Source organism: Grammomys surdaster, unplaced genomic scaffold (assembly GCF_004785775.1).
Source record: "Grammomys surdaster isolate TR1022 unplaced genomic scaffold, NIH_TR_1.0 126131, whole genome shotgun sequence".
NCBI classification, from domain to species: Eukaryota; Metazoa; Chordata; class Mammalia; order Rodentia; family Muridae; genus Grammomys; species Grammomys surdaster.
Genome location: NW_021620939.1, coordinates 7,281,284 through 7,306,102, shown reverse-complemented (window position 1 = coordinate 7,306,102; position 24,819 = coordinate 7,281,284). Strand labels below are relative to the sequence as shown.

General features: G+C 46.8%; 2 protein-coding genes and 1 long non-coding RNA gene across 4 annotated transcripts; all 3 read left to right on the top strand.

The window, feature by feature from the left end:
- The first annotated feature begins 13 nt into the window (after nt 1-13).
- LOC114611876 lies at nt 14-5,201 on the top strand. Its single transcript, XR_003709909.1, has 4 exons — nt 14-137; nt 234-289; nt 371-458; nt 4,832-5,201. It is a non-coding gene; the product is annotated as an uncharacterized LOC114611876 (long non-coding RNA).
- A 3,723-nt stretch (nt 5,202-8,924) lies between these two features.
- Atrip (ATR interacting protein) lies at nt 8,925-22,951 on the top strand. 2 transcript variants are annotated; one of them, XM_028756690.1, is made up of 13 exons: nt 8,925-9,294; nt 10,508-10,638; nt 11,362-11,532; nt 13,748-13,866; nt 15,131-15,288; nt 15,939-16,037; nt 16,832-16,958; nt 17,129-17,800; nt 21,169-21,305; nt 21,456-21,547; nt 21,946-22,026; nt 22,151-22,400; nt 22,792-22,951. In XM_028756690.1, the coding sequence occupies exons 1-13, from the start codon at nt 9,045-9,047 to the stop codon at nt 22,857-22,859; spliced, it is 2,355 nt and encodes a 784-aa protein (XP_028612523.1). In that variant the 5' UTR covers nt 8,925-9,044; the 3' UTR covers nt 22,860-22,951. The 2 variants fall into 2 exon arrangements, with proteins under 2 accessions (XP_028612523.1, XP_028612524.1); XM_028756691.1 differs by having other exon boundaries at nt 8,984-9,294; nt 21,459-21,547.
- Nucleotides 22,952-23,405: 454 nt separating this feature from the next.
- On the top strand, nt 23,406-24,783 carry Trex1 (three prime repair exonuclease 1). Its single transcript, XM_028756693.1, has 2 exons — nt 23,406-23,517; nt 23,790-24,783. The coding sequence occupies exon 2, from the start codon at nt 23,797-23,799 to the stop codon at nt 24,739-24,741; it is 945 nt and encodes a 314-aa protein (XP_028612526.1). The 5' UTR covers nt 23,406-23,517; nt 23,790-23,796; the 3' UTR covers nt 24,742-24,783.
- Nucleotides 24,784-24,819: the final 36 nt, after the last annotated feature.

The following is a 24,819-nucleotide window of genomic DNA, read 5'->3' as shown; positions in this document are numbered from 1 at the left end:
CGTGTGGGCAACTTCCTGCCTAGCAGCCAATCAGGGGCCACGCATAGGTGCTGCATAGGCGCAGGCTGTGAGCCGGGTTTCCGGCTTAGGATCAGGGTCTGGTGAAGGGGCTAGAGGCGCCATGTCGGGCCGGGAAGGTAAGGCTATTTGGGGATGGGGGGACGGATGGATGGGGAACATCGGGAGGGCGATGGTTGGCGGGGATGGGCCGAGCATGCTCGTGTCGCCCACAGGTGGCAAAAAGAAGCCCCTGAAACAGCCCAAGAAGCAGGCCAAGGAGATGGACGAGGTAAGGAAGGGAGCGGAGGCCGGGAGGGCGCTGAGGGAATGGGCGACTGGGCTGGAGTGAACCTGTTCTGCCTCTCCGCAGGAAGATAAAGCTTTCAAGCAGAAACAAAAGGAGGAACAGAAGAAACTCGAGGAGCTAAAAGCCAAGGCCGCGGGGAAGGGCCCCCTGGGTAAGTGAAGATCGAGCTAGTGTAGGTATCCGAGGGCAGGCAGGTCTGTTCCGGGGGTCGTTGGTGAACTGCAGGGTCTGGTGTACACGCTGGCCAAGCCTCTTGCCTTGGGTTTGTGCAGTTCCAAGGGGCGGGAGTGGAAACGTGACAAGAAATGAAATCTTCTGCCTCTCAAACAGTCTTGGGCTTCCAGTTCATGGAGGAGGTACAGAAATGGAAACACCAACATGTACGCCTGACAGATACATATAGCTAAGTTTCTGAGTATCGTCCAGTTTCTGGTTCCAAACTAGTAATTCACTACTTCTTTATAGGTTGTTAACCTTAGAACATAGGACTTTTTAACTTGCTGGTCGAATTATCTGTAATGATATTGAGTTCTGAGTCACCTTTGGGTGCTATCTAGACTAAAGGATAAAAGTCCAGGCTTCTTAACATGTATTTTCCCCTGGGTGCTATTTTGTTTTGTGGCTATGCCGGGGAGCAAACTCATTTGTGTAAAGCAAACACTCCCTCTTGAGCCGTTCCCTATGCTCCATGCTCTCTCTCTCTCTGTGCCTTGCTAAAATAACCTTGCCCACGATTTTGCCTCTTAAGAGTGAACCACAGGTCCAGGAGTCCTAATATCGAATTAAGAAAAGTTCGGAGTTTTGTATTAAACGCATGAGTATTTTTCATGCATATCTGTATACCGTGTGTGGGCAGTGCCCTGGGAGACCAGACAAGGGTCAGGTCTCCTGGGACTGTAGTTAACAGATGCTTGTGAGCTGGGAATTGAACCCAGCTCCCCTGGAAGAGCAGCCAGTACCCTAAATGCTGAGCCAGCTCTCTAACCCATTTTTTTGTTATTTTGTTTTTTAATTGCTAGACAAGTCCTCTACCGTTATTAAAAGTTTCTGAGGCTGGCCTTGAACTTTAGATTCTCCTGCCTTCACCTAGATTGCTAAGATTAGAGCCTGTGCCACCAGCCTGGCTTTGTGTGCGTTATAAAAGCACTATTTTGCATTTTCTGACTAGCGATTATTTCTGCCTGTTATTGGTGTCACAGATACCAGAACTGTCACCCCAAGACCTATTGCATTGGATTTGATCTATTGTTTACCCACATAGCAATGAAATTTTAGCTCTTCAGATTACTTTTTAAAACGAGGTCAGGTATCTGGCACCGTTAATCTGTGATTATGTATAAGGAGGTCAGACCTTGGTGAAATCCTGTACAGACTGAGCATTTATAATCTGTAAATCCAAAGTGTCCCAGAGTTGAGACCTAACACCAGAAGAAAATCCCACTCCAGGCCTTGGATGTTGGATTGCAGTCAAATGCAGAGGCGCTGGAGGTGTTGTGTTACATTAACTTAAAACCATATGCATGGGGGTGGGGTGAAGCATAAATAAATGTTGGGTTCACAATTGGGTCCCATCTCTGAAATAGCACATATATGCAAATGTTCCCCAAATCCTAAATACTCGTGGACCCAGGAATTTCTGATAAAGGAAATCCAACTAGTACTAGTGTCACTGAGCTCCATCCATTGTGGATTTCCTCGTCCCGTGACCTTGACCTCGATATGCTGGGATGTACCTCTGTGCCTAGACTATTAAGATTTGTTTTGTTGCCGGGCGGTGGTGGCGCACGCCTTTAATCCCAGCACTCGGGAGGCAGAGGCAGGCGGATTTCTGAGTTCGAGGCCAGCCTGGTCTACAGAGTGAGTTCCAGGACAGCCCGGGCTATACAGAGAAACCCTGTCTCGAAAAACCAAAAAAAAAAAGATTTGTTTTGTTGTGGTTCTTTTGTGCCCTCGTTCTTTTTCTGACAGGATCTCTGTGTAGCTTTGGCTGCCCTAGAACTCACTATGTAGACCAGGCTGGCCTCACTCAGACCCACCAGCCTCTGTCTCCTGGGTGCTAGGATTAAAAGTGTGCACCCCCACTGCTAGGCTGTGCTTTCTTCCTTAAAAGAGGCATAGATGATTGGACAACCATTTCACTAATTATCTAGTGGGTGGTATTGGCATTTTTAAAATTGAATAAAATGAAGGCATAATAAAACCAGTCTCTAGGAATATAAGATGGTAGATAGTGTGTTGTAATGTCACAGTTTAGAATGTGTAGTTATGAGAGAACCATGAGGTGGCTCCTTGGGTAAAAGACCTGTCTCTCAGCCTGAGGACCCCAAGTTCAGTCCCTGGGATCTATGTGGTAGGATTGTCTAATTCCTGAAAGTTGTCCCCTGATTTCTACCCATGTAGTGTGGCACATGTGTGTGCACTGGTATATGCATCCATTCAATGAGTTAAATGTAATTTGAATAAGAAGGGACCAGAGAGGTGGCTCAGCAGTAAAGAGTACTGTTGCTCTGACAGAGGGCCGAGGTTTGGTTCCCAGGTCTTACATAGTCATTCACAACTATCCGTAACTCCAGCTTTAGGAGATCTGACACCCTTTTCTAAGCTGTGCAGGGACCAGGCATGCACATGGCTTACAGACATAAATATAGTAAGACATGCATACAAATAAAATTAAAAATTGATTTTTAAAACTGTGCATTGAGGGACTAGAGAGATTCGCCTGCTAAGCATGGAGATCTGAGTTGGATACTCATAACTCACATAAGAAAACTCAGGCAAGTCGGGCGGTGGTGGGCGGTGGTGGCGCACGCCTTTAATCCCAGCACTTGGGAGGCAGAGGCAGGTGGATTTCTGAGTTCGAGGCCAGCCTGGTCTACAGAGTGAGTTCCAGGACAGCCAGGGCTACACAGAGAAATCCTGTCTCGAAAAACCCAAAAAAAGAAAAAGAAAAAAAAGAATAGTCAGGCAAAGTGGTGTCTAATTATGATCCTACCACTGTGGTCAAAGACTGGCAAGTTTCTGTGGTTCTCTGACCAACTGATCTAGCCTACTAGGCAAGCTCCAGGCCAGTAAAAAAATCCTACCTCAAAAAATCTGGTTGATGGGGGACACTACGTGGGCTTCTGGCCCACACATGCACACATAAAATATAAAGGGGGAAATTTTAATGTGCGATTAGAAGGTAGATTTCCTAGGTAGAGCTTAGCATGGTGCTGTACACCGATAATCCTAACACCTGGAGAGCCTGAGGCAGAAGGATGAATGTTTTGAGACAAGTCTCTATTTGTGGTTTTCAACTTGTGGGTCGAATGATCCTTTCACAGGTTATCTAAGATGATAAGAAAACACAGATACTTGCAGTGTATATATTACAGTTCATGACAATAGCAAAATTAGGAAGTAGCAACAAAAGTAATTTCATGGTTAGTGGTCACCACAACATGAAGAACTTTATTAAACGGTCACATCATTAGGAAGGTTGAGAACCACTGCTGTACATAGTCCAGGCTGTGCTGAAACTCAATATGTAGACCTGGCTGGTTTAAAACTTACCGAGCTCCTCCTGACTCTGCCTCCTGAGTGCTGGGATCAGTCACATGCACCACTACATCTGACTAAAACCCTCTTTTTTTTTTTTTTTTTTGGTTTGGTTTTTCTAGACAGGGTTTCTCTGTGTAGTCCTGGCTGTCCTGGAACTCACTCTGTAGACCAGGCTGGCCTTGAACTCAGAAATCCGCCTGTCTTTGCCTCCCAAGTGCTGGGATTAAATAAAACCCTCTTTCATGCAATATACTCAACCATGTTTTCTCCTGCCCCAATTCCTTCCAGGCCTTCTCCACCTCCCTATCCACCAACTTCTGTGTTCTTTCTCAAAAAAAGAAAAGAAAACCAAGTAGTAGTGGCTTTAATCCCAGCACTCACAAGGCAGAGGCAAGCAAGTCTTGAGTTCAGCCAGGTCTACAGAGTGAGTTTTGAGACATCCAGGGCTAACACAGAGACCCTGTCTCAAAAATCAAACCAACAAAACAGTAAGGAGGGGAAAAAAAGAAAAAGGCAAAAACAAAACAAAAAAGCCCACAAAAAAAAAAATGGAGGGTGAATTTGAAGCCCACCCGAGCTGTTTAATAAGACACTGCCTTAAAGAAAATAAAACACTACAGAACAGGAAGTCAGACTACCAGCTGAGAATTGAGGCTTCTCGTGTACCAGCCTATAGCCCTGGAGAACACCACACATCAAGACTGACTTCCCTGTAAGGTAGGTTGCTGTGCAGGAGAGTTACTAAGCTAATCTGAAGGACACACAGTATGGATGCAGAGCAGGGCACAGCTGCTGCCTTGCCCTCCCTCAGCCGTGTTCTGCCTTCCTAGAAGTGGTCTCAATAGAGGAGCTAGGCATGTTTGTGCCAAAGCAAACACCCAGCACAAGAGCCAGTTAATCCTGGGACCCTATGAGGCTTTGCAGCCATAACAAGATCTCTCCCTAACTGGACTTTTTTTTTTTTTTTTTTTTTTTTTAATGCAGCCACAGGTGGAATTAAGAAATCTGGCAAAAAGTAAGCTGTTCCTCACATCGGAGGTGACGTGACCCTCCTCCTCCATCCCTATGTAACCATCTGGATTCCCTGCCATAACATCTTTGCCACCTAATAGCTAGGATGAAGTGTTATCCTGGAGCCTGTTGTTGTACATTGTAATAAACTTTTGTAAAAAAAAAAAAAAAAACAATGAATAAAGTGAACAATGCAATGGCTCCTTGTCTTTAGTGTTCAGCAATTCCTACCTCAGCTGTGAATTTAAAGTGAACCTAGTCTAGAATCCCACTAGAGCCTTGTTCCATCTTCATTGTATTCTGAATTCTGTACCACTTTGAATTAAACTCATTTAAAAGCCTATCATTCTGTGTGCTTGTTTATCTAGTGGGATAATTCTTCAGAGGTAAGTAAAAGGAAATAGTCTGTAAAAAATAAATAAAAACCACTTGCCTTTCACTCTCACTGTCCTCGCCCCTCCCTCCCTCCACATGCTCATGGCCGACCTCTACTCTTCTCTTTCTCTGCCTTTCTCTGTCTTTACTACCCTCTCAACTCCCCTCTCCATGCCCTGAATAAACTCACTTCTATACTGAAAAAATTTTTAAAAACCCACTTGCCTTTCATATCAACGTTGCCACGTTTGTTTGTGTATATAAAGATAACTGCTTGAACTCAGGCAGAGACAAGGGATCCCTGGAGCAAGCTGGATAGCTAGCCTAGCTGTAGAGGTGAAGTTTGGATTCACTTGAAACCTGCCTCAATGAATAAAATTCCTAAGCTTGGACTTCACCATGTACTCACATGTATACTCACATGTCATGCAAAGGGGGAAGAACAGTGACCTTGGTAAACCACAACTCATAACTCATCCTTTGTTTCTCCCTGGCTTAGCATTTTTCAGTGCTTAAAAAAATGCCAGGCGGTGGTGGGCACGCCTTTAATCCCAGCACTTGGGAGGCAGAGGCAGGTGGATTTCTGAGCTTGAGGCCAGCCTGGTCTACAGAGTGAGTTCCAGGACAGCCAGGACTACACAGAGAAACCCTGTCTCAAAAAAAACAAAAACAAAAAAAAAACAAGCCAAAGTTTTTTTTTTAACAATTAGGCTTTGAGGCAGCAGCTCTCAACCAAAGGATCCAGATGCTGTGACCCTTTGATACAGTTCCTCATGCTATGGCTACCCCCAACCATAACATTATTTTCATTGCTACTTCATAACTAATTCTGCTACTGTTAGGAATCATATCTGATGTTCAACCCCCAAAGGGGTTTCAACCCACAGGACTATAGCTCTAAGGCAACACCATTTCTTCCCTTCTGATTTCTACCATTTACCCTTTAGTCCATTTGCAGCCACAGTGATCTGAGGTAAAGTCAAGCCCCACTGTTTTGGTTTTTCAGTGTAGCCCTGGGACTCTGTAGACCAGGCCTGCCTTTGAGTGCTGGGATTAAAGGCATGCAGCACTATGCCCAGCTCTGTGTTTGTTGTTTTTACTAGACATCTTAGTGGTGAGGAGATACACACACACAGCAAGCATGCACAGAGGAAGACCCTCTACAAAGCAGTGAGGTCATCCAAGCCTTTTGCTGTGTTTTCACCAATCCTTCCTTTAGAAAATCCTAACTATTTGGAAAGCTGAGGCCAGAGGATCACATCTTGAAAGCATGACTGGGTAAAAGTAAAAAGAGGGCTGGGGATGTAGCTCAGCCAAGAGCCTTCTGTTTGAGACCCCAATTCCAGAAGAAAAAAATTACAGTTACTCTTCCCTGATCATATTCTTGCCAGATTTTATCTGTCAACCACCAAGTAAAGAAACTCCAAAACAGAAATCAGTCTTGTTTGGGAAGGAGGGGGTTCAGGTAGTGTAGCACAGACGGGACAGGCCTTGATTTAGAATCTTCTTGCCTCAACCTCCCAAGTGCTGTGATTACAGGTTTGTGCCATCATGCCTTGCTATGTGACCCTAGTTTAGGAGAGACAGGATGCTGGAAATCAAATCCAGAGCCCTGAATATTCTAAGCAGATACCTTAACACTGTCCTGCCCCCATCTGTATTTACTGAAACACCTCATTGAGAAGCACAGAATTTCTGATTTGCCTTCTAGGCCATTCGTAAAACTGGAAACAATAAGCTTTTCCTGAGGATATTATCTTCTTTTATGAAACAGGCTCTCACTAAATTCCTCAGGGTGACATTGATCTAGTTTAGGGCCAGCGAGGCCTTGAATTTGTGAGGCCCCTGCCTAAGGTTCCTGAATAGCAGGAATTCCAGCCCTGCACCATCAAGCCCAGCTAGCATTCCTGTAAACCCAGCACTCGGGCAGCTGATGCAGGAGAATCCGAATTTTAAAACAGTAGGCTGGGGACTAGAGAAATGGTTCAGTAGTTAATAGCACTGACTGCTCTTCTAGGGGTTCTGGGTTCAATTCCCAACACCCACACGGTGGCTCACTGTAATTCCAGTTCCAATGGAGCTGATGTCCTTTTCTGGCCTCAGACATACATGCAAGCAAAACACCCAAACATATAAAACAAACAAATCAGCTTGCTTTGGTCATCTCCAAAAAGCAGCTTCTTTGGGCTTTAGGCCCATAGGACCTTGCCAGCTGGCACCCAGCCCCATGCTGCTGAAAATACTTATCAGCAGTCATAGCCCCCTGCTCCCAAAAGAAGGTACTTCTCTTTTATTTTGGTGGAATCTAATCCCTCCTGACAATATCCTTTTTTCAGAACCAGAGATCTTAGCTATTAAGATCCAGGCAATCAACCAGGCATGGTAGCCCACACTCACAATTCTAGCACTTAGAGACTGAGACAGGAGGATTGAAAGTTTGAGGCCATCTCAAAACACAAAGACAGCTGGACATGGTGGTTCATGTCTATAATCCCAACACTCAGAGGGGAGGGAGGACATTCTGGAGTTCCCAGCCAGCTTTGGTTCTGTGTCAAGACACTTTCAAAGGGGGCACAGGGAGTGCTTGGAGGCTTAAACACTCAACATTCTGTTGGGCAGCTATGGGAAACTACCAGCAGCTGAATCAAGAAACTAAGGCAGTTCTAAGTGATCCAATGCCTCCTGACTGCTGTAGGCATCAGGCGTGCATGTGACGCACACACATGCATGCAGGTAAAACACTCACACATGAAAAAATGAGGGAGGGGAAGGCAGGCCTGAGGCATTCTAGCACTCTCCTTTTCACCGATGCCCCAGCAACTATTGATAGGCTCACAAGCTAAGTCTGGCACTGAGCAAAGGAGTAGAAACGTCTTGCTAATCCCCCATTTCTGGTAAATGTTCTGCCCACCACTTCTGCTCATAAAAGCCTGTCATACAATCAAGCCCAACTCATATCTTTGCTCCTTCGTCAAGTTTTACCTCCTCTCTCTGCCGCAGTCACTTCCATTTGTCATCCTTGTCGAAGTTGAAGTTTTCTCAGAAACATCAGGCGTCAGCCTCCTAACCCATTTTTTTTCTTGCTATTTTCCCCTCAATCTGTTGGGCAATTCAAAGACCACTCCCAGCGAGCCTTCCTCGACTTCTTGAGCTTCATTCGTCTCTATGCAACCACCACTTGGGACATAAAGACTCTCCAAGAAATAAATGGAAGTTAACATTTGGAGCAGTTCCGAATAGGAGGCACACCATCCTTCCCAGACTTTTTCTCAAATATACGTACTTGAAATATTTGTTATCCTGGAAAACCCCTGCTTCCAGAAGAACAGCATTCCTTCTCCTCCTCAAGCCTCCTCCCTAAAAGAGTCTGGACACGTGAAAGGTGGGTCAGCCGCGAGGAGTAAGGTCCGCGAGGAGAGCTGACCTCTGAACGCTGCCTGCCTTGACTCAAGGCGAACTGCTTCTCTAAGGCTCTGTATTCTACAAAATGCCAGGGGAACAGCCACAGGTGTGGTCGGGCAGACGCTCCTCGATCTCGCAACCCGGGTAATCCTGACAACACTGCAGTGTCCTGGCATTACCAGGGACCCATAGGTACTGAACCCAGACCTGCAGGAACCTGTCTCGGGTAACGGCGCGCTCTGTATACGTCACCCATCTGTGCCCGGTAGCTGGCAGCTGATTGGCCCGCAGGCTGGGGAGACGCTAGTAGCTGAGGGGAACGGCGGCGCGCGGGCGGTTGGGCCAGCTTAGGCTTTCTGCGGACAAGGCTGTGCTTGGCATCCTCGGATGTTGCGGGCTGAAAGTAGTCATGGCCGGGACTCCCGCACCAAACAGCCACAGGAAGCAGAGTGGCGGCCTGGAGCCTTTCCCCGGTCTGTCTCGGTCCATCGAGAACCCTCCGAGCAAGCGGGCCCGGAGCTTCTCTGAGACCACAGTCCCGGACCCCGAAGACCCATTCGGCGAGCACGCGGAATTTACTGCGGACGACCTAGAGGAACTCGACATCCTCGCGTCACAGGCCCTGAGCCAGTGCCCAGTCGCGCCTCGGAACCTGTCCAGTGAGTGCCTGTGGGGGCCTTTCCCCCGGCGGATGGTGCAGACCTCTTCAGCCTGGTAACTTTGGTACTGGCGGCTTGCACCGACGTTGCCCTCTCCCTTTATAAAACAAAATAGCACCCGATCTAGCGTGGTTCTGTTTCAAAAAGTCCTTTGAATTGGTGGTAACATTCAGAATGTCAAAGAGCCTCACATATCCAGATTTGAAATATAGACGGCTAGACTGTTATTTATTTTCCTTGAAACATGACTACGATCACCTCAGGACCGTCACAACCCATGTGTGAGGATTTCGATGCACCCCCATTGTAACCCTTGGGCAGAAGAGCATAGAAAGCGTCTAGCAGAGGCAAGAGATGAAAGAGGTTCTTACACATCCAATGCTAGTTGCCCAAAGGTTAGGAATGGCAACAACCACAAGCAATAGGCAAGAAATGCCAAAGCCGCTTTCCTTCTTAGAGCTTACAATCTTGGGGAATATTAAGTTAAGTGTCAGAAGAGATTGATGGGCACCTTGCTATACTTAGCACTTAAAGCATCTGGAAAATAGGATTATCCCTGGAAATGTGGTTGGTCCTCCATCTCTGGAAATGAGCACTGGAAAACACTCATTGCTGACCAGCTGTATTATACGACAGTGGTTAGCCACTACTTTCCAAGCAGTGGCACAAGGCAACGCCTCCTCCTTCCTTGGCTCATCATCCGATACTCTAACTTACTCCATCCCTGGAGCCCTACCTCCCCCAGGAATGTATCCATTTTGTTCACCATCTGTCTTTAAAAACCAGCAGATCCTATGCCTAGCATAAATAGTACTTATGATAGCGTCACAGCCAGTGCAACCTCCTTTCAGCTATTAGCTGAGACTCTAGAAAGTGGGTGAGGTGTAAAGGGAGAGTATTCAGATATGCTGTGCCATAAGGATTCTTTGTGTTCATATCATGTTCTGAGCTTGGAGCTGTTAAATACTGATTACTGAGTCTTTCTCAATTTGGCTTTCAAGAGTGACTCCTTTTGCATTTTATGACAAAGGTAATGAGCCCCCAAGTATACATGGGTTGTTTTGGTTTTGTTTTGTTTTTTTCCCCAGACAGGTTCTCCATCTATAAATAGGCTAGCCTTGAACTTGAGATCCCTGTGCCTCAGCCTCTCATGTGTTGAGATTACAGTTCTGTACCACCGAGCTCAGCCTAATGGGAACTGTTTTTTATACAGGTGCTCATAAAGTCCGTCAATTAGATGGGTTACCAAATAATCTTATAAGGAAAACCAGAGAAGATACTCTAGTTAAAGATAATTTTGAATTAGAAGTACTTCAGATACAATACAAAGAACTTAAAGAAAAGGTATGTAACTTTTGGGGTTTTTTTTTTTTGTTTTTGCCTGTTTGGTTCTGTTGTTGAGAAATGAACCCAGGACTTTACCTTCACACATGCTATCCACAGACACTCTACTGCTAAGCTACACTTCCAGCCCTAACTTAAGGGCTCAACTTATTTGTAGCTGATTCATTCATTTATGTATTAAAAAACATGTGTAAAATCTATTAAAAAATTTAAAACAAGCATCTAGATTCATTCCCCTGAACTGAAAGAAGGTTGGGGAAGGAATGCCTGAAACTTTATTTACTCTGGGTGTATATGTGAACCTGTGAGTTTATGTGCACTGCATGCATGCCGGTTCCTGTGAAGGTCAGGGGTGTTGCATCCTTTGGAATTATCACAGCTGGTCTGAGCCACCTGATACTGGTACTGAGACCAGAACCTGGGTCCTCTGTAAGAGCTGTGAGTGTGTTTAGCTGCTAAGCCATCTCTCCAGCCTCCACAGCCTATGTCTTTACCTCAGAAACATGTCATCATACTGGTTGCTATTTCCTTAGTTTTGCAAGCTGTCATACACCTTTCATTTGGTAATCTGTAGGTACCTGAGAAAACCAGAAATACAACATGAAATTTTTGTCTGTGGAGGGTGGGATCCATAGTGGTAAAGCTGGAAGAATCTGTATGTAAGTGGTGAGTGTATTCTGAAACTGTTCTTGCTGAATATCTGTTGATTGGGTAAATTTACAGCTGAAAGCAATGGAAGAAGAAATCCTAATTAAGAATGGAGAAATTAAAATTTTGCGTGACTCGCTGCATCAGACAGAATCCGTTTTAGAAGAACAGAAAAGATCACATTTCCTTCTTGAGCAAGAAAAGACTCAAGCACTCAGTGAAAAGGAAAAGGAGTTCTCCAAAAAGGTGAGCTAGAACAGTGATCTTGCACGCTACGGACAGTAGTGTTGCCTGTTCACTGAATTACATTAGAAACAATAACCAAGGCTGGGCATGTTGGACACGCCTTTAGCCTCAGGGGGCAGGGGCAGGGGCAGGGGCAGGGGCAGGGGCAGGGGCAGGGGGATCTCTATGAGCTCTAGGCCAGCCTAGACTACACGATGAATTCCAAGCCAGTCAAGTGAGACACTGTCTCTATAAAATAAACAAAATAGAAGCAATAACCAATGTTGCCTGGAAATATTCAACCATTGTTTGTCTGAAGTACTCTCTGCCCTCAGTGAATGGCGTGTACCTTTCTTCCAGGGTCTGCATTTGTTTTGGACAAGGACTAAGATGAAACTCTACCTTGCTGTGGTTGTTATTCTTGGGAGGAACAAATCACTAGCTTAGAATTTCTAGGATAGGCTTGAATTAGGGCTCCTTGGTAGATAAGAAATTCAGTTGGCTCGGCTTAGCCAGAGGGAAATATATAAGCTGCCACATCCAAGTCTAGGAAGACGGGGACACAGTAGGGCTTCAGATGACGTAAACCAGAAACCTCAGATTCTCTGTTGTGAGACTGTTGCTCTAGCAAGCAGGGGTTCTGACTGGATGTACTCACACAGTTCAGAACTCCAGAGCACAGTTAAGATTTGGGCTTCCTCGGACGGGCAGAGGTGGTGCACACCTTTAATCCCAGCACTTGGGAGGCAGAGGCAGGCGGATCTCTGAGTTCGAGGCCAGCCTGGTCTACAGAGTGAGTTCCAGGACAGCCAGGGCTACACAGAGAAACCCTATCTCGAAAAAAACTTCCTCAGCTGGGCATAAATTGGGAGGCTGGTACAACAGGGTTACCATGGGTTCAAGGCCAGCCTGGGCTATACAGTGAGATCCTTTTTCAAAAAGCCAAATAAAAGGTTCTCTCATCTCAAACTTAAAATTTAAAAAAAAAAAAAAAAAGCAGCCTATTTTCAGACCAGTTCTGAAACAAAAGAGATGATAAGTATCATTTGAGTCTCAGTCAGAGGTAGGAAAGGGAGACCATGTTCAAAGAAAAATGGTAGGTACTCATCTTTTTTGTTTGTTTGTTTGTTTTTTTGTTTTTCGAGACAGGGTTTCTCTGTGTAGCCCTGTCTGTCCTGGAACTCACTCTGTAGACCAGGCTGGACTTGAACTCAGAAATCTGCCTGCCTCTGCCTCCCAAGTGCTGGGATTAAAGGCATGAGCCACCACTGCCTGGTGTAGGTACTCGTCTTTATCACCACTTTCCTTTAGAACAAACAAGTCGATGCTTCAGTCAGGGATCCGAGCTCCACCCCCTCACAGTATAAGGAGCAGTGGCCTGGACAGCAGCTTTATTGGCCGCCTCCATTACCTCTTCCAGCAAGTTTTATATGCACATATCCTTTGAACCCACCACAGAGGAAAGGTTGTTGGGAAGCCCAAACATTATTCTGATCTGGTAATGTAGCCCAGGCTGGCCTTAAAGTCACTTTGTAGCCAAGGATGCCCTTAAACTTCTGAACCTCTGCTTCTGCTCAGACTTCCAAGAAGACCTAGAATTCTGTACTGCTAAGTAACTAACAGATGATATTTGCAGCCAGTCCCTGTGAGAGCTGAAGAGGATGGAGTGTTTGACAGCAGTTTGGGGAGCAGAGCGTGGGGTGGGGTGGGATGGGGCCCACAAAGCATGTCACTGCTGAGATAAGGCGTCTCACCAGCTCTGTGCTGGGTACTGTACAGCCATCACTTTCTCTGATCCTCAGTCCAGCCAAGTATGCTAAGTATCTGTTAGAGTCAGTGACGCTGAACACACAGTGGGCTGGTTTTTGAACCCTCATAAACTGCTTCCACAGCAGAGTCTGACACATCTTTCTGGAGGGTTTTTTTTTTTTTTAAGGGAAAACAGGCTAATAATATCTGAGGACATTTATATCACAGCAGACTTTGATAATGTATTTTTCATCTTTTTTCTTTACTAGCTTGAAGTTTGGAAGCTAAGGGATTTGTTGATTTTTGTTTGTTTTTGAAACAGACTCACTCTGTAACCCTGGCAGCCTCAAAACTCAATCAATCTGTGGAATCACAGAGCTTCCCCACAGCTGCTGTTGCTTCCTGAGTGTTAAAGGTGTGCACCAGCACGCTCATGTTTCTGTGTGTGTATAGTGTAGTGCCACCACAGATATCTTTGACTTTTCAGCTCCAGTCACTGCAGTCGGAACTCCAGTTTAAAGATGCAGAAATGAATGAATTAAGGACAAAGCTTCAGAGCAACGAACGAACAAATAAACTAGCAGCTCCCTGCGTTTCCCAGCTCAGGTAAGGAGGACGCTGGACCCATAGTTTAGTTTGGCATTATTTTGCAAAAAGCCTGACAGCTGTCTGGGTTATTGGGATGAAGGGCTTGTTTTGAGGCCCTCTTTGCTGAAGGATGCACACAGGTGGCTCGGCTGAGGCTATGTGGTCTGAGCCATTGCAGTAGAGATGTCTTCATTCTACGTGTCTTCATTCTTCGTGTGCTTTCTCTTTGGCTCTCAGTGCAGGGAATGCAGTCCATGTCGGGGAAGACATGGCAGCAGGAACTTGCAGCTGAGTGGATCGGGAAACAGGGAGAGACAAAAGCTGGTGCTCAGCTAGTTTCCTCGTGTCCCCTTTGTAGCCCATCCTAGGCCCCAGGCTATGGTGTGGTACAACCCCACCTTCAGGGTAGGCCTTCCTTCAAATTTCTGAAAATAGACCAGCCTCCATTTTTATGTAATTTGTTTAATTAACATTGCCTCCCTTCCCTAAGCATGAATGTATTTTAGTCCTGGCTACTCAAAATATTTTTGCTCGTTTGCTATCTGGGACCTTTGTCTCACAGCCCCTCCTTTGCTGCTCAGCTTGTTAACAATCTGTGTCCTGCCCTCTGCCTCCCATAGCGTCTCTCAGTGTCTGTCAGCCTTGACATTTGAACTCTTTCTGGTATGCAACATTTTCCTGCCTTTGCTCCTGTTGGGTAGAGTGTGAGATTGAACTCTACTTGCCTTGCATGCTTCAGGTGAGACGGAGAGATGAGGAAGTTTACCCTCACTTCTTCACCCCTCAGCAATAGGAAGAAGGCCTGGATGTTGTGTGATCAGCACCAAGGAGCTTACTCAGTTTCCAATACACTTTCTGATAGACCCTCTTTGTTGTGAAGGTTCTTTTGAAAATTATATACATTTGTGTGTTTGTGCGTGCAATTACCTACAGAGCCCAGAAGAGGGCATTGGATTCCCTAGAGCTGGAGCTACAGACACTTATGAGCTCTCAGACAAGGGTCCTGGGAGCGGATCTTAGATCTGCAAGAGTAGTATTTACTCTTGATGCTGACCTATCTTTTGGGTCCAGGCACTGTTTACTAAAAATTGGGTGCTCAACATTTAAAACTTTGTTTTTGGATGCCTAAGAGATTATGAAAATAAATGCTACCTTTGACACAAACTGACATGCCCATAAAACCTCTAGTCAAAATGTCTAGCTATGAAAAATTTATGTTAGAAATTTAAGAACCAGGTATTTTAACAGAATCCTAACTATGCTCATAGTTAACTCTTTCCAGTCCTAGGAAAGGCTCTTCTGTGGTTCTAAAGTCAGAAGCATGTTCTCCACATGTTGGAAAGACAACTTTCCCTACAAAGGAGTCTTTTAGTGCTAACACGCCTCTGATCCACCCCTGTCAGACTGAGGCAGGACACAAATTTCTGGTGGGCCAAGAGGGTAAGTCAAATATTAGTACTTGGTTGCTGTATAATGGACTGCCCCAACTAGTACCTAAACAACAGGGTTTTTCTTAGTGTCTGGGCATCAACAGTTTGACATGTAGAGACACACTGAGGTTGCGAGTCCTTCAAGGGGCCTCTGAGACTCTCCTGTATCACTTTATAATTTGACATACTGCCTCTCTTCCCAGCACTGCCACTGTTCTCTTGAGAAACTGTAGCTACAAGTTTGGTGACCCCAATTAATGGGGCACTACATGGTAGGTTACAAGCAGGCAGAACAGTCTGGATATAAGTCTCAACCACACTACTTAACAGCTTCTGTGATCTGGGCAAGTGCACATTACTTCAGTGTTTCAGTTTCTTTATATGTGAAACTGCTAACGTGACCTTTAATCGTAGGGTTGCTCTGTGAAACAAATGACTGTGACTTAAAAAGAAAAATGGGTAAAGTGGTGATTACTGTTTTCACCGTATTGCGCCATTTTAAGTGAAGCAAACGGGTTCTCTTTTTAGGGATCTAGAGCTATTCCGGCTCTGTTTTGACTGAGTTTAAAGAGATTATCCAGTCTTTTGAACATTATACGTAGGAGTTTCTGGAACGCCTGTTCTTTTTGTTCAGCTTTAGATTCACATTTTTTTTTCTAGTTTCAGATAATAAAACCCATCTGGGAGGTAACCTCATGAAGCAAGATGTGCAGCAGAACATTCTTGCTGACAGTTGGGTGCAGAAAAAAAATACTCAAGGTACCAGCAGACCTGCTTTTCTGTGGGAGCCTGCGTGGCACCCGTTTTCTTCAGCGATGCACAGAACTGCCTGGGGGGATTGTCTGAGAACCCTGTCCCAAGCGTCCTTTAGAGTATTTGGGCACATTGGCATCTGTGACTGAGAAAGAAACAGTGTGGTCTGGTGAGGTGGCTTAGTGGGTAAAGGTGTCTGCCACCAAGTCTGACAACCTGAGTTCAATCCTTAGGACCCACATAATCAAAGGAGAGAACCAATCCCCAGTTGTCTTCTGATGGCCATATGTGCACTGGGGTACATCCCCTGTGCCCATAAAATAAGTAAATAAAATTCATTTTAGTTAGGTGTGGTGTTGTGTGATAGTTTTAACCCCAATGTTCCAGAGGCAGAGGTGGGGGATATCTATGAGAGAAATAGACAGATAGGTTTATAATTAATACATAGGTAGATAGATCAGTCAGTTGGTCGATAGATAAAAGGATGTTTTATTTTGTTATTAAAGGTAAGAACAGGTGTTTTCCAGAGCCTTCTGCCCCCAGAAGCATCATAACAGAGTTTAGTAGCTTAGACATGGTGAATCTAAGGGTCCCTCACTTCTTCCCTCTAAGGCCATAGAAAGGGTCTTCAGTAATCAGGCTTGTAATCCTAGCATCCTAGTTGCAGAGGCTGAGGCAGGAAGATCATGAATTCAAGGCAGAGGCGGCAACATAGACCCTGTCTCAGAAAAAATGAAGGGATGGAGGGAGGAAGAACTCTCCCATTTCAGAACATTCTAGAATCACCTTGTCTTTTGCAGGTTCTATTTTGATAAACTTGCTCCTGAAGCAACCTTTGGTGCCAGGGTCATCTCTAGGTCTCTGTCACCTTCTGAGCAGTTGTTCTGAGGTTCCTACTGGCACCCTCTTGCAGCCACCAGGGCTCAGGTAAGCATGAGGCTCCCAAACAGTTGGTTTGGGACTTTTCACAAAGCATACCCTTCACTGGTCACTGGTTCTGGCCGACAGAGGAGACTATGGCATGTTTGAGGTGGCTAAAGAACTTGGCAGATAGGTGATCTGGGGTCCCTGACCTAATCTGTTTTCTTTTGTTCTAGTACTTTGCCTGGGACTTCAGGCCTCAGGACCATCAGTTCTCCTGATGGGCCATTTTCCTCCTCTGCCCTGAGAGAAGCACAGAACTTGGCATTCACTGGATTGAATCTGGTTGCCAGGAGTGAGAGCTCACAAGATGGAGACGTAACAGGCAGAAGAGTCTTCCCACTTTGCCAGCTTCCTGGAGCTGTGCATCTCCTCCCTCTTGTACAGTTCTTCGTCGGCTTACATTGCCAGGCTCTGCAAGATTTAGCCCCTGCTAAGAAGAGTGGGGCGCCTGGGGACTCTCCGACACACACCTCCTGCGTGAGCTCTGGGGTAGAGGCTAGCCCAGAGGACTCCATGTATAGCTTGGAAAGCTTTTCTGTGGCTTCACTTAGTGTCCTTCAGCACCTGGTGTGCCACAGTGGGGCAGTTGTCTGCCTGTTACTGTCAGGCATGGGGACCGATGCTGCTGCCAGGGATGGAAACTTAATTCAGACTTGTGCAGATACAATCTCAGCCTCCAGGGCAGATGCTCATGACCAAAACCAGCATCCACTATTGAAGATGCTTCTCCAACTGATGGCTTTCTCTTCTACAACATCAGGTCATTTTCAAGCCAGTGTCCTGAGCCAATGCCTCAAAGTTTTGGTGAAATTAGCTGAAAACGCTTCCTCTGATTTCTTGCCCAGGTATAAAGAAGACTCACGGGAGGCATGATTCCATGGGCCTGCCTGACCTCTTGAGGTCTAACCTGTGGCTTTGTACTTTGTTCACACCTTGACTTAATCCTACTACTTAGCTATGGCTTCCTTCAGGGAATTCTGAAATAATGGGAAGGGGGCCAGGTAAGCAGAGGCACATGTAGCATGCCACTTTAGAAGAGTGGCTTGCCCTTGGACCTAGGCTGAATTAGGAGGCCTTTGAACCCAAGATGTGGATCAGGTAAAGAACTTATGACAGAGCATATTTCAATGAGGTAGCATCTTGTAAGGAAATAGAGATTGGGAGTGTAGCCAGGAACTGACCTTATGGGAAGTTGTCCACTTTGTGTCTGCTTTTATTCCCCACTAAGGACAAGGTTTCTTTGTATAACAGATTTTGCTGTCCTAGAACTCACTCTGTAGACCAGGCTGGCCTACAACTCACAGAGATCCACTTGTCTCTGCCTCTCAAGTGCTGGAATTAAAAGCATGTACCACCATGCCCAGCTGTGTTCACATCTATTATGAATCACAGGTCGCTTGCTGCTTAACAGTAGTTTGTAGTGATAGTAAAATGAATCTAGCTCATAAACAAAACAAAAATCCACTGTTACAAATGACTGACTTGGGGTGCTAGAGAGATGGCTCAGCAATTAAGAGTTCTTGTTTTTCTTGCATAAGACCCAAGTTTGATTCCCAGTAACCACATTGTAGCTCACAACCATGTTACCCCAGTTCCAGGGAATCCAGCAGGCATACATGTGCTGCATGTACATGCATATAGACAAAACATTCATACACAAACTATGTAAAAAATGAATCGTTAAAAAAAATTATAAGTTCCTAACTTAGGAGTTGAGAACATGATGAGCAAGATAGGAAGAATTATAAACACTGCCAGCCCGCCCTCCACCTAGCTGCCCATTTGTTTTTCTCACAGTGTGCTTATAAGGTCAGTTCTTGTGTTCGAATACTACCACTGATTAGATTTTGTCTCTGCCAGGCATTGTGGCCTCTACCGCTAATCCAGCACCTGGGAGGCAGAGACAGGTGGATCTCTGAGTTTGAAACTAGCCAGAGCTACACAGTGAAACCCTGTCTCAAAAAACAAAGTCTTATCTGAGCGTAACATTCCTTTTTGTTAAAAGTACTTCTGGATCATTTTTTCCACATGGTATTTTCTAGCTAGTTTTTCCTGTCCTAAAGTATGAAATTGAACACAGCACGTCAGTGCAATATAAACAGTACATGGGGAAGAACTGCCATTCACAGGTCCAACTCATACTAGCTAGTTGCCTATTTCTTACATGCTTAATGAATGAATCTCAGAAACCACACATTTCCCAATTCTGTTTGTAGAGCCCTCTTCCTGTTCTGACACACAGGATATTTAGAACTCCGCTATTTAACGGATGCTTCTACTAGCCAAGACCTTCAGTCGCTGGCTTACGTGACACTTCTGACTCTTTACTCCTTCACACAGAGCCTGAAGCAGGAAAACTTGTCTAAAAAAAATTCGACCATGTTAGGACAGTATCAAGGCAGTTACTGTGATAAGCCATTGCCCACTGCTTTCAGACACATGCAGATGGAATACTTCTCTGTAGATTCATGTTCATGTGCTCAAGATGGACTGCACAGCTTCCTTTTACCTTCTGGTGAAAGCCAGGACCGAAGCTGTCAGGGCTCTAAAGCAGAATATGATAAGTAGCCAGAAAACCTGCCGTCTGCCCACTGTCATTGTCCCCAGGCTTGAAACAAATCCCACCTTAGCAGAGAGCCTGTGATTTCTGTACTTTTTATAATGGTGCTATGTGTAACTTACCTTCTTTTTCCTTTTTGAGACAGTCTTACTATGTATCCCTACTGACCTGGGACTCACTCTGTAAACCAGTCTGGCTTAGAACTCAGATCCACCTGCCTTTGCTTCCAAAGTCCTGGGATTACAGGTGTGCACTCCCATGCCTGGCATAACATTTCATAAAAGAAGGCTTTACAGCTATGAAAAAAATAACTTGGAAACCAAAGGTAGAATCTTTCCAGCTATGTTCAAGAGTCTTAATGGGCTAGGTAGGACTAGTCAGGCCAGAAAGCAACCAAGTTCAACTTTTTTTTTTCTCCCAGAGATCCACAGTACCTGGCAACTAAAGAATGCCCAACTTCTTGCCTATTTGTAGAATGTGCTATAAAATGGGGGCTCAGTGGTTAAGTTGCTCTTCCAGAGGACCCAGGTTCAATTCTGAGCACCCACATGGCAGCTCACAACTCTCTAACTCCAGTTTTAAGGGATATGATACCCTCATACAGGCATACAAGCAAACAAAAGGGAAAAAAAGTCAGATTTAAAAGTGCTATAAAATGAGTTTATCCCAAATAGTAAGCCTTGACTTTCCAGTGACACACTGGTGGAGACTCCACCTCCATGCTCTATGTTGAAATGTCACATGTGTACATGTTGGTACATACCTACATGTTCACAGCCTCTCCCATACACCAGTTCGCCCTCATGCTGCTATAGGTAGTGTGGATAGAGCAAACCGAGCCCTTGGGACTGGGTTCCATCCTTTGTCTCTGTCTCATTCCTCAACGGGGAGATAGGAATATATATTTTTTTTTCTTTCATTCATACACACACACATCATAGTAGGTAGGTTTTCACACTGGTAACAGAACAGAAGCCAGTGTTTTCCAGCAAGTGGAGAAAAACTTTCTTTGCCTTGCTCTGTGACTGACCTCATAAGACAGCTGTAGCCAAGCCCACGCTTGTTCCTGTTAGAGCCTTGGCCAGGCCTCTGCTATTAGACAAGGAACATTTCTCATGCTGAAGGTATGCACTGTACCCCTGTGTGAGCACAGACACAGGAAGGAGCCTGGGGTATAGTCATGCAGCCCCGATCCAGGGAGTCTTGTTCCATTTACTTGGTATGCACTGTACCCCTGTGTGAGCACAGACACAGGAAGGAGCCTGGGGTATAGTCATGCAGCCCCGATCCAGGGAGTCTTGTCCCATTTACTTGGTAAAAGTCCACATGAAGGCCTGTCTTCTTTTTTAGGGTAAATGAGGGATTTTGATATGGTGGTGAGACTTGGCTGCTTATAGCCCAGGTTCATCTCCAACTCACTGTGTGGTAGGTCCTGCCTCCTAAGTGCTGAGGTTATACATGTCTACCACACATACACCCCACCAAAGGCCTGCCATCTTTAAATCACAGCATTCTTAATAGTAAATTTAGTACCTGTTTATTTGTGACAGTCTTGAATCAAGTAGACTACAGTCAGGCCACCAGCTTTTGAACCCACGTCTCACTACATTAAGTGTCCTTTTGGAGAGTGTCATAACTGTGCCCATTCTTTAGGTTCTCCTGTGTGTTCCCGGTGTTGCCACAGTGCCTAAGCTCAGAGCTGCCGCTGTCGTGTATGCTACTAGCTGTTGAGCTGCTCTCCGTTCTGGTGGACCACGACAGCCTTGCACAGCAGCTGTGCTCCCACTCAGGTAAGAGACCAGAACGGGTCTCAACTGTCCTATAGTGGGGGAGAGGGATTGTGGTGGGGACAGAGTCAGAGCCCCTCAAGGGCTTCTGTACTTGTACCCCAGGCTACAATGAAAAGGGGGACTCTGAATGAGACCTGGCATCCTTTTCAGAAGGCTGCCTTCTCCTGAGGCTGTACATGTACATTACATCAAGGCCTGACAAAATGGCCTCAGAGACACAGTGGCTTCAGCTGGAACAAGAGGTAAGACTCTCAGATGCTGCTCACCCTTCACCCCTTCCCAAGAGCCCAGGGTCCCCTTCCCTCTTGTGGGAAAATACAAGCTACAATTCATTTTGGCCAGTTTGTCAGACAGCAACAGGTAAAATGTAGCGGCTGCTCACGTGGATGCAATACAGAAGCATTCTGGGTTGGTGCTCAGCAGAGTTGCCTGATAATGCTGCCCAGGCTTTGGGGCCTGATCCTGGTCCTGGAAGCAGTAAGCTGTTGCTGAGATTCATGTCTGGAAGCCTGAGACTACCACTTGTACTCCACTTGTACAGCCAAACAGTTGTAGACATAGCTAGATCACCTCAGAAATGCCTGCGAAAGCCCTGTGACAACCGTCTACACAGGATGAATACCATCTCTTCTTGTTCCAGGTAGTATGGCTCTTGGCCAAGCTGAGTGTGCAGAGCCCTTCCCCACCTGGCATTGGGTCTGACTGTCAGTGCAACGTAGAGGTGAGGGGCCAGAGGCCAACATCATGGTCGCTCGGTTGGTTAAGGGCAATCCTGTTTCCCTTGAAGTGGTGAGGTGAGTAAGTCACTGGACCTCAGGCTGTGCCCTCTCTCTCTCTCACCCTAGGCAGTCAGAGCTCTCACGGTGATGTTGCACAGGCAATGGCTGACTGTGCGGCGGGCAGGGGGTCCAAGGACCCACCAGCAGAAGCAGACGGTACGCTGTCTGCGGGACACTGTGCTGCTGCTGCATAGCCTGTCTCAGAAGGACAAGCTCTTCACTGTGCATTGTGTCGAGGTCCTGCATCAGTACGACCAGGTGATGCCAGGAGTCAGCACGCTGATTCGAGCCCTTCCTGATGTGACTGACTGTGAAGGTAAGCTAGCAAAAGACTCTGTCCTAGCCTTCACGTGCCTCTGCCTGAGGCTCATGAAAAAGTCAAACTCCTTTGCTGGACTTCCGTGAGTCTTCTTCTCTTGCCTCCAGAGCCATTCCTGGCAACGTGGGCATTACCTTCCTGCTCTGGGTCTTTGAGTATGATAGGTTCCCATTTGATCATGTCCACTGAATTGGCCTAGCTGAGCCATGGTTTTTCCACAAAGATCTGTTGGAATTGCTTTTGTATCACTTTTGCTCACAGTAGCTGAGGGAGCAAAGCCTGAGCATGGAAGGGACTGGTTAGTTCCTGTGACGCTAGGGGAGCGTGGGGAGGCCTCCAGGCCCCAGCACCATCAGTTAACCTCAGAACGCTCTTCCTTTTGGCTTAGAGGCTGCCCTGGATGACCTCTGTGCTGCAGAGACTGATTTGGAAGACTCTGAGATGGACTGTAGCTGAGGGCCCGAGCATCCGGCCACAAGGTGGCACCAGCTCCCACTGCTGTCTGCCATATCCACTGATTAAAAGTGCACTTCCTGCTGAGAACACAAGCTTTGTTTCCCGAGTCCAGTTTGTGTGGCTGAGGGGGAGGGACAGAGCAGACTAGGAACTTGCTTGATTAGGTGACTCTCCCAGCTGGAGTTGAGATGGTCCCCATGGTAACTGCTCTGCCCTGAGGAAAACCCTGCCCCTCTTCGGGAATTACCCTGAGTCATAGCTTTGGGCTGGGGCCATGGTGGGGAAAAACTTGTGTAGCCGAGGAGACAGCCCTTTTTAGGAAGGCCTGGATCAGGGACTGGGGGAAAGGCAAGGAATGGCAGAGACACACAGGCATGTTTGAATCCTGGAGATAACCCAGTTTAAGTCAGCTGTCAGCGCGGGGCAGTAGTCCATTTTACCAGCCAGCAGGGTCACAGATATGGATCTTGGAAGGCCTTTGGGGTACTTAGGGAGGGAGGGAGGGAGGAGCTAGCGGGAGGGCCAGGCCTGGCAGGCTAACTAGCAGGGCGGGCCCTGTTCAGGAGGCAGGCCTATGGGTGGACCCAGGCAGTTTTACTTCCTGAGCCACTGCTGCCAGCAGCCAGAGCCACCGGAGTGTCTTGCTGCCTGTTTCTCAGTAAGTGTGGGTTAAGGGTATGGGGTAAGGCAGAAGAGGATAGGTTTCCCTCACCCAGAAGGTGGTCAGCACTAGGGGAAGGGCCTCCCTCAAAAGGACAGTAAGTAGTGTAGCCATCCCACTAGGAGAACAACCCTACGATCCAGCTTCTAGTGGCCCTGGATAGCACCTGCTGAAGGGAAGAGCTGAGCTGTGTTTCTGCCCATGCTACACCCCACCCCAGCCCACTTTAGACTTTCCTGCTGCTACTCATTACCCTATCTCGTCCCCAGGCTCAGCATGGGCTCAAAGGCCCTGCCCCACGGTCACATGCAGACCCTCATCTTCTTAGACCTGGAAGCCACTGGCCTGCCTTTGTCTCAGCCCAAAGTCACAGAGCTGTGCCTGCTGGCTGTCCACAGACATGCCCTGGAGAACAGCTCCATTTCTGGGGGGCAGCCATCTCCAGTGCCCAAGCCACCCCGTGTGGCGGACAAGCTCTCTCTCTGCATTGCTCCAGGGAAAGCTTGTAGCTCTGTAGCCAGTAAGATCACAGGTCTGAGCACAGCTGAGCTGGAAGCACACAGGCGTCAACGCTTCGATGACAATCTGGCCAACCTGCTCCGAGCCTTCCTACAGCGCCAGCCACAGCCCTGCTGCCTTGTGGCACACAACGGCGACCGCTATGACTTTCCTCTGCTCCAGGCAGAGTTTGCTTTGCTGAGCATTACCAGTCCTCTAGATGGCACCTTCTGTGTGGATAGCATGGCTGCCCTAAAGGCCTTGGAACAAGCTAGCAGCCCCTCAGAGCATGGTCCGAGGAAAAGCTACAGCCTGGGCAACCTCTACACCCGCCTGTATGGGCAAGCACCGACGGACTCACACACTGCTGAAGGCGACGTTCTAGCCCTGCTCAGCATCTGTCAGTGGAAGCCGCAGGCCCTACTACAGTGGGTGGACAAGCATGCCCGGCCCTTCAGCACCATCAAGCCCATGTATGGCACTAGAGGTACCACTGGAACAACCAACCTAAGGCCACATGCTGCCACAACCACTACACCCCTGGCCACAGCCAACGTAAGTCTCAGCAATGGCAGGAGCAGGCAACCTGAGAATCCTCCTCCAGAGGAGGTCCCAGAACCCCCATCACAGGAGGGGCTACTGGCCCCACTGGGCCTGCTGACCTCCCTGACCTTGGCAATAGCCATTCTGTATGGACTCTTCCTGGCCACACCTGGGCAGTAAGTCAAGAGGGAAAATGATTAATAAAGACTACCATAGCACGAACTGCTTGCCGCCTCTGCTTCTCAGCCTGGGCCTCTG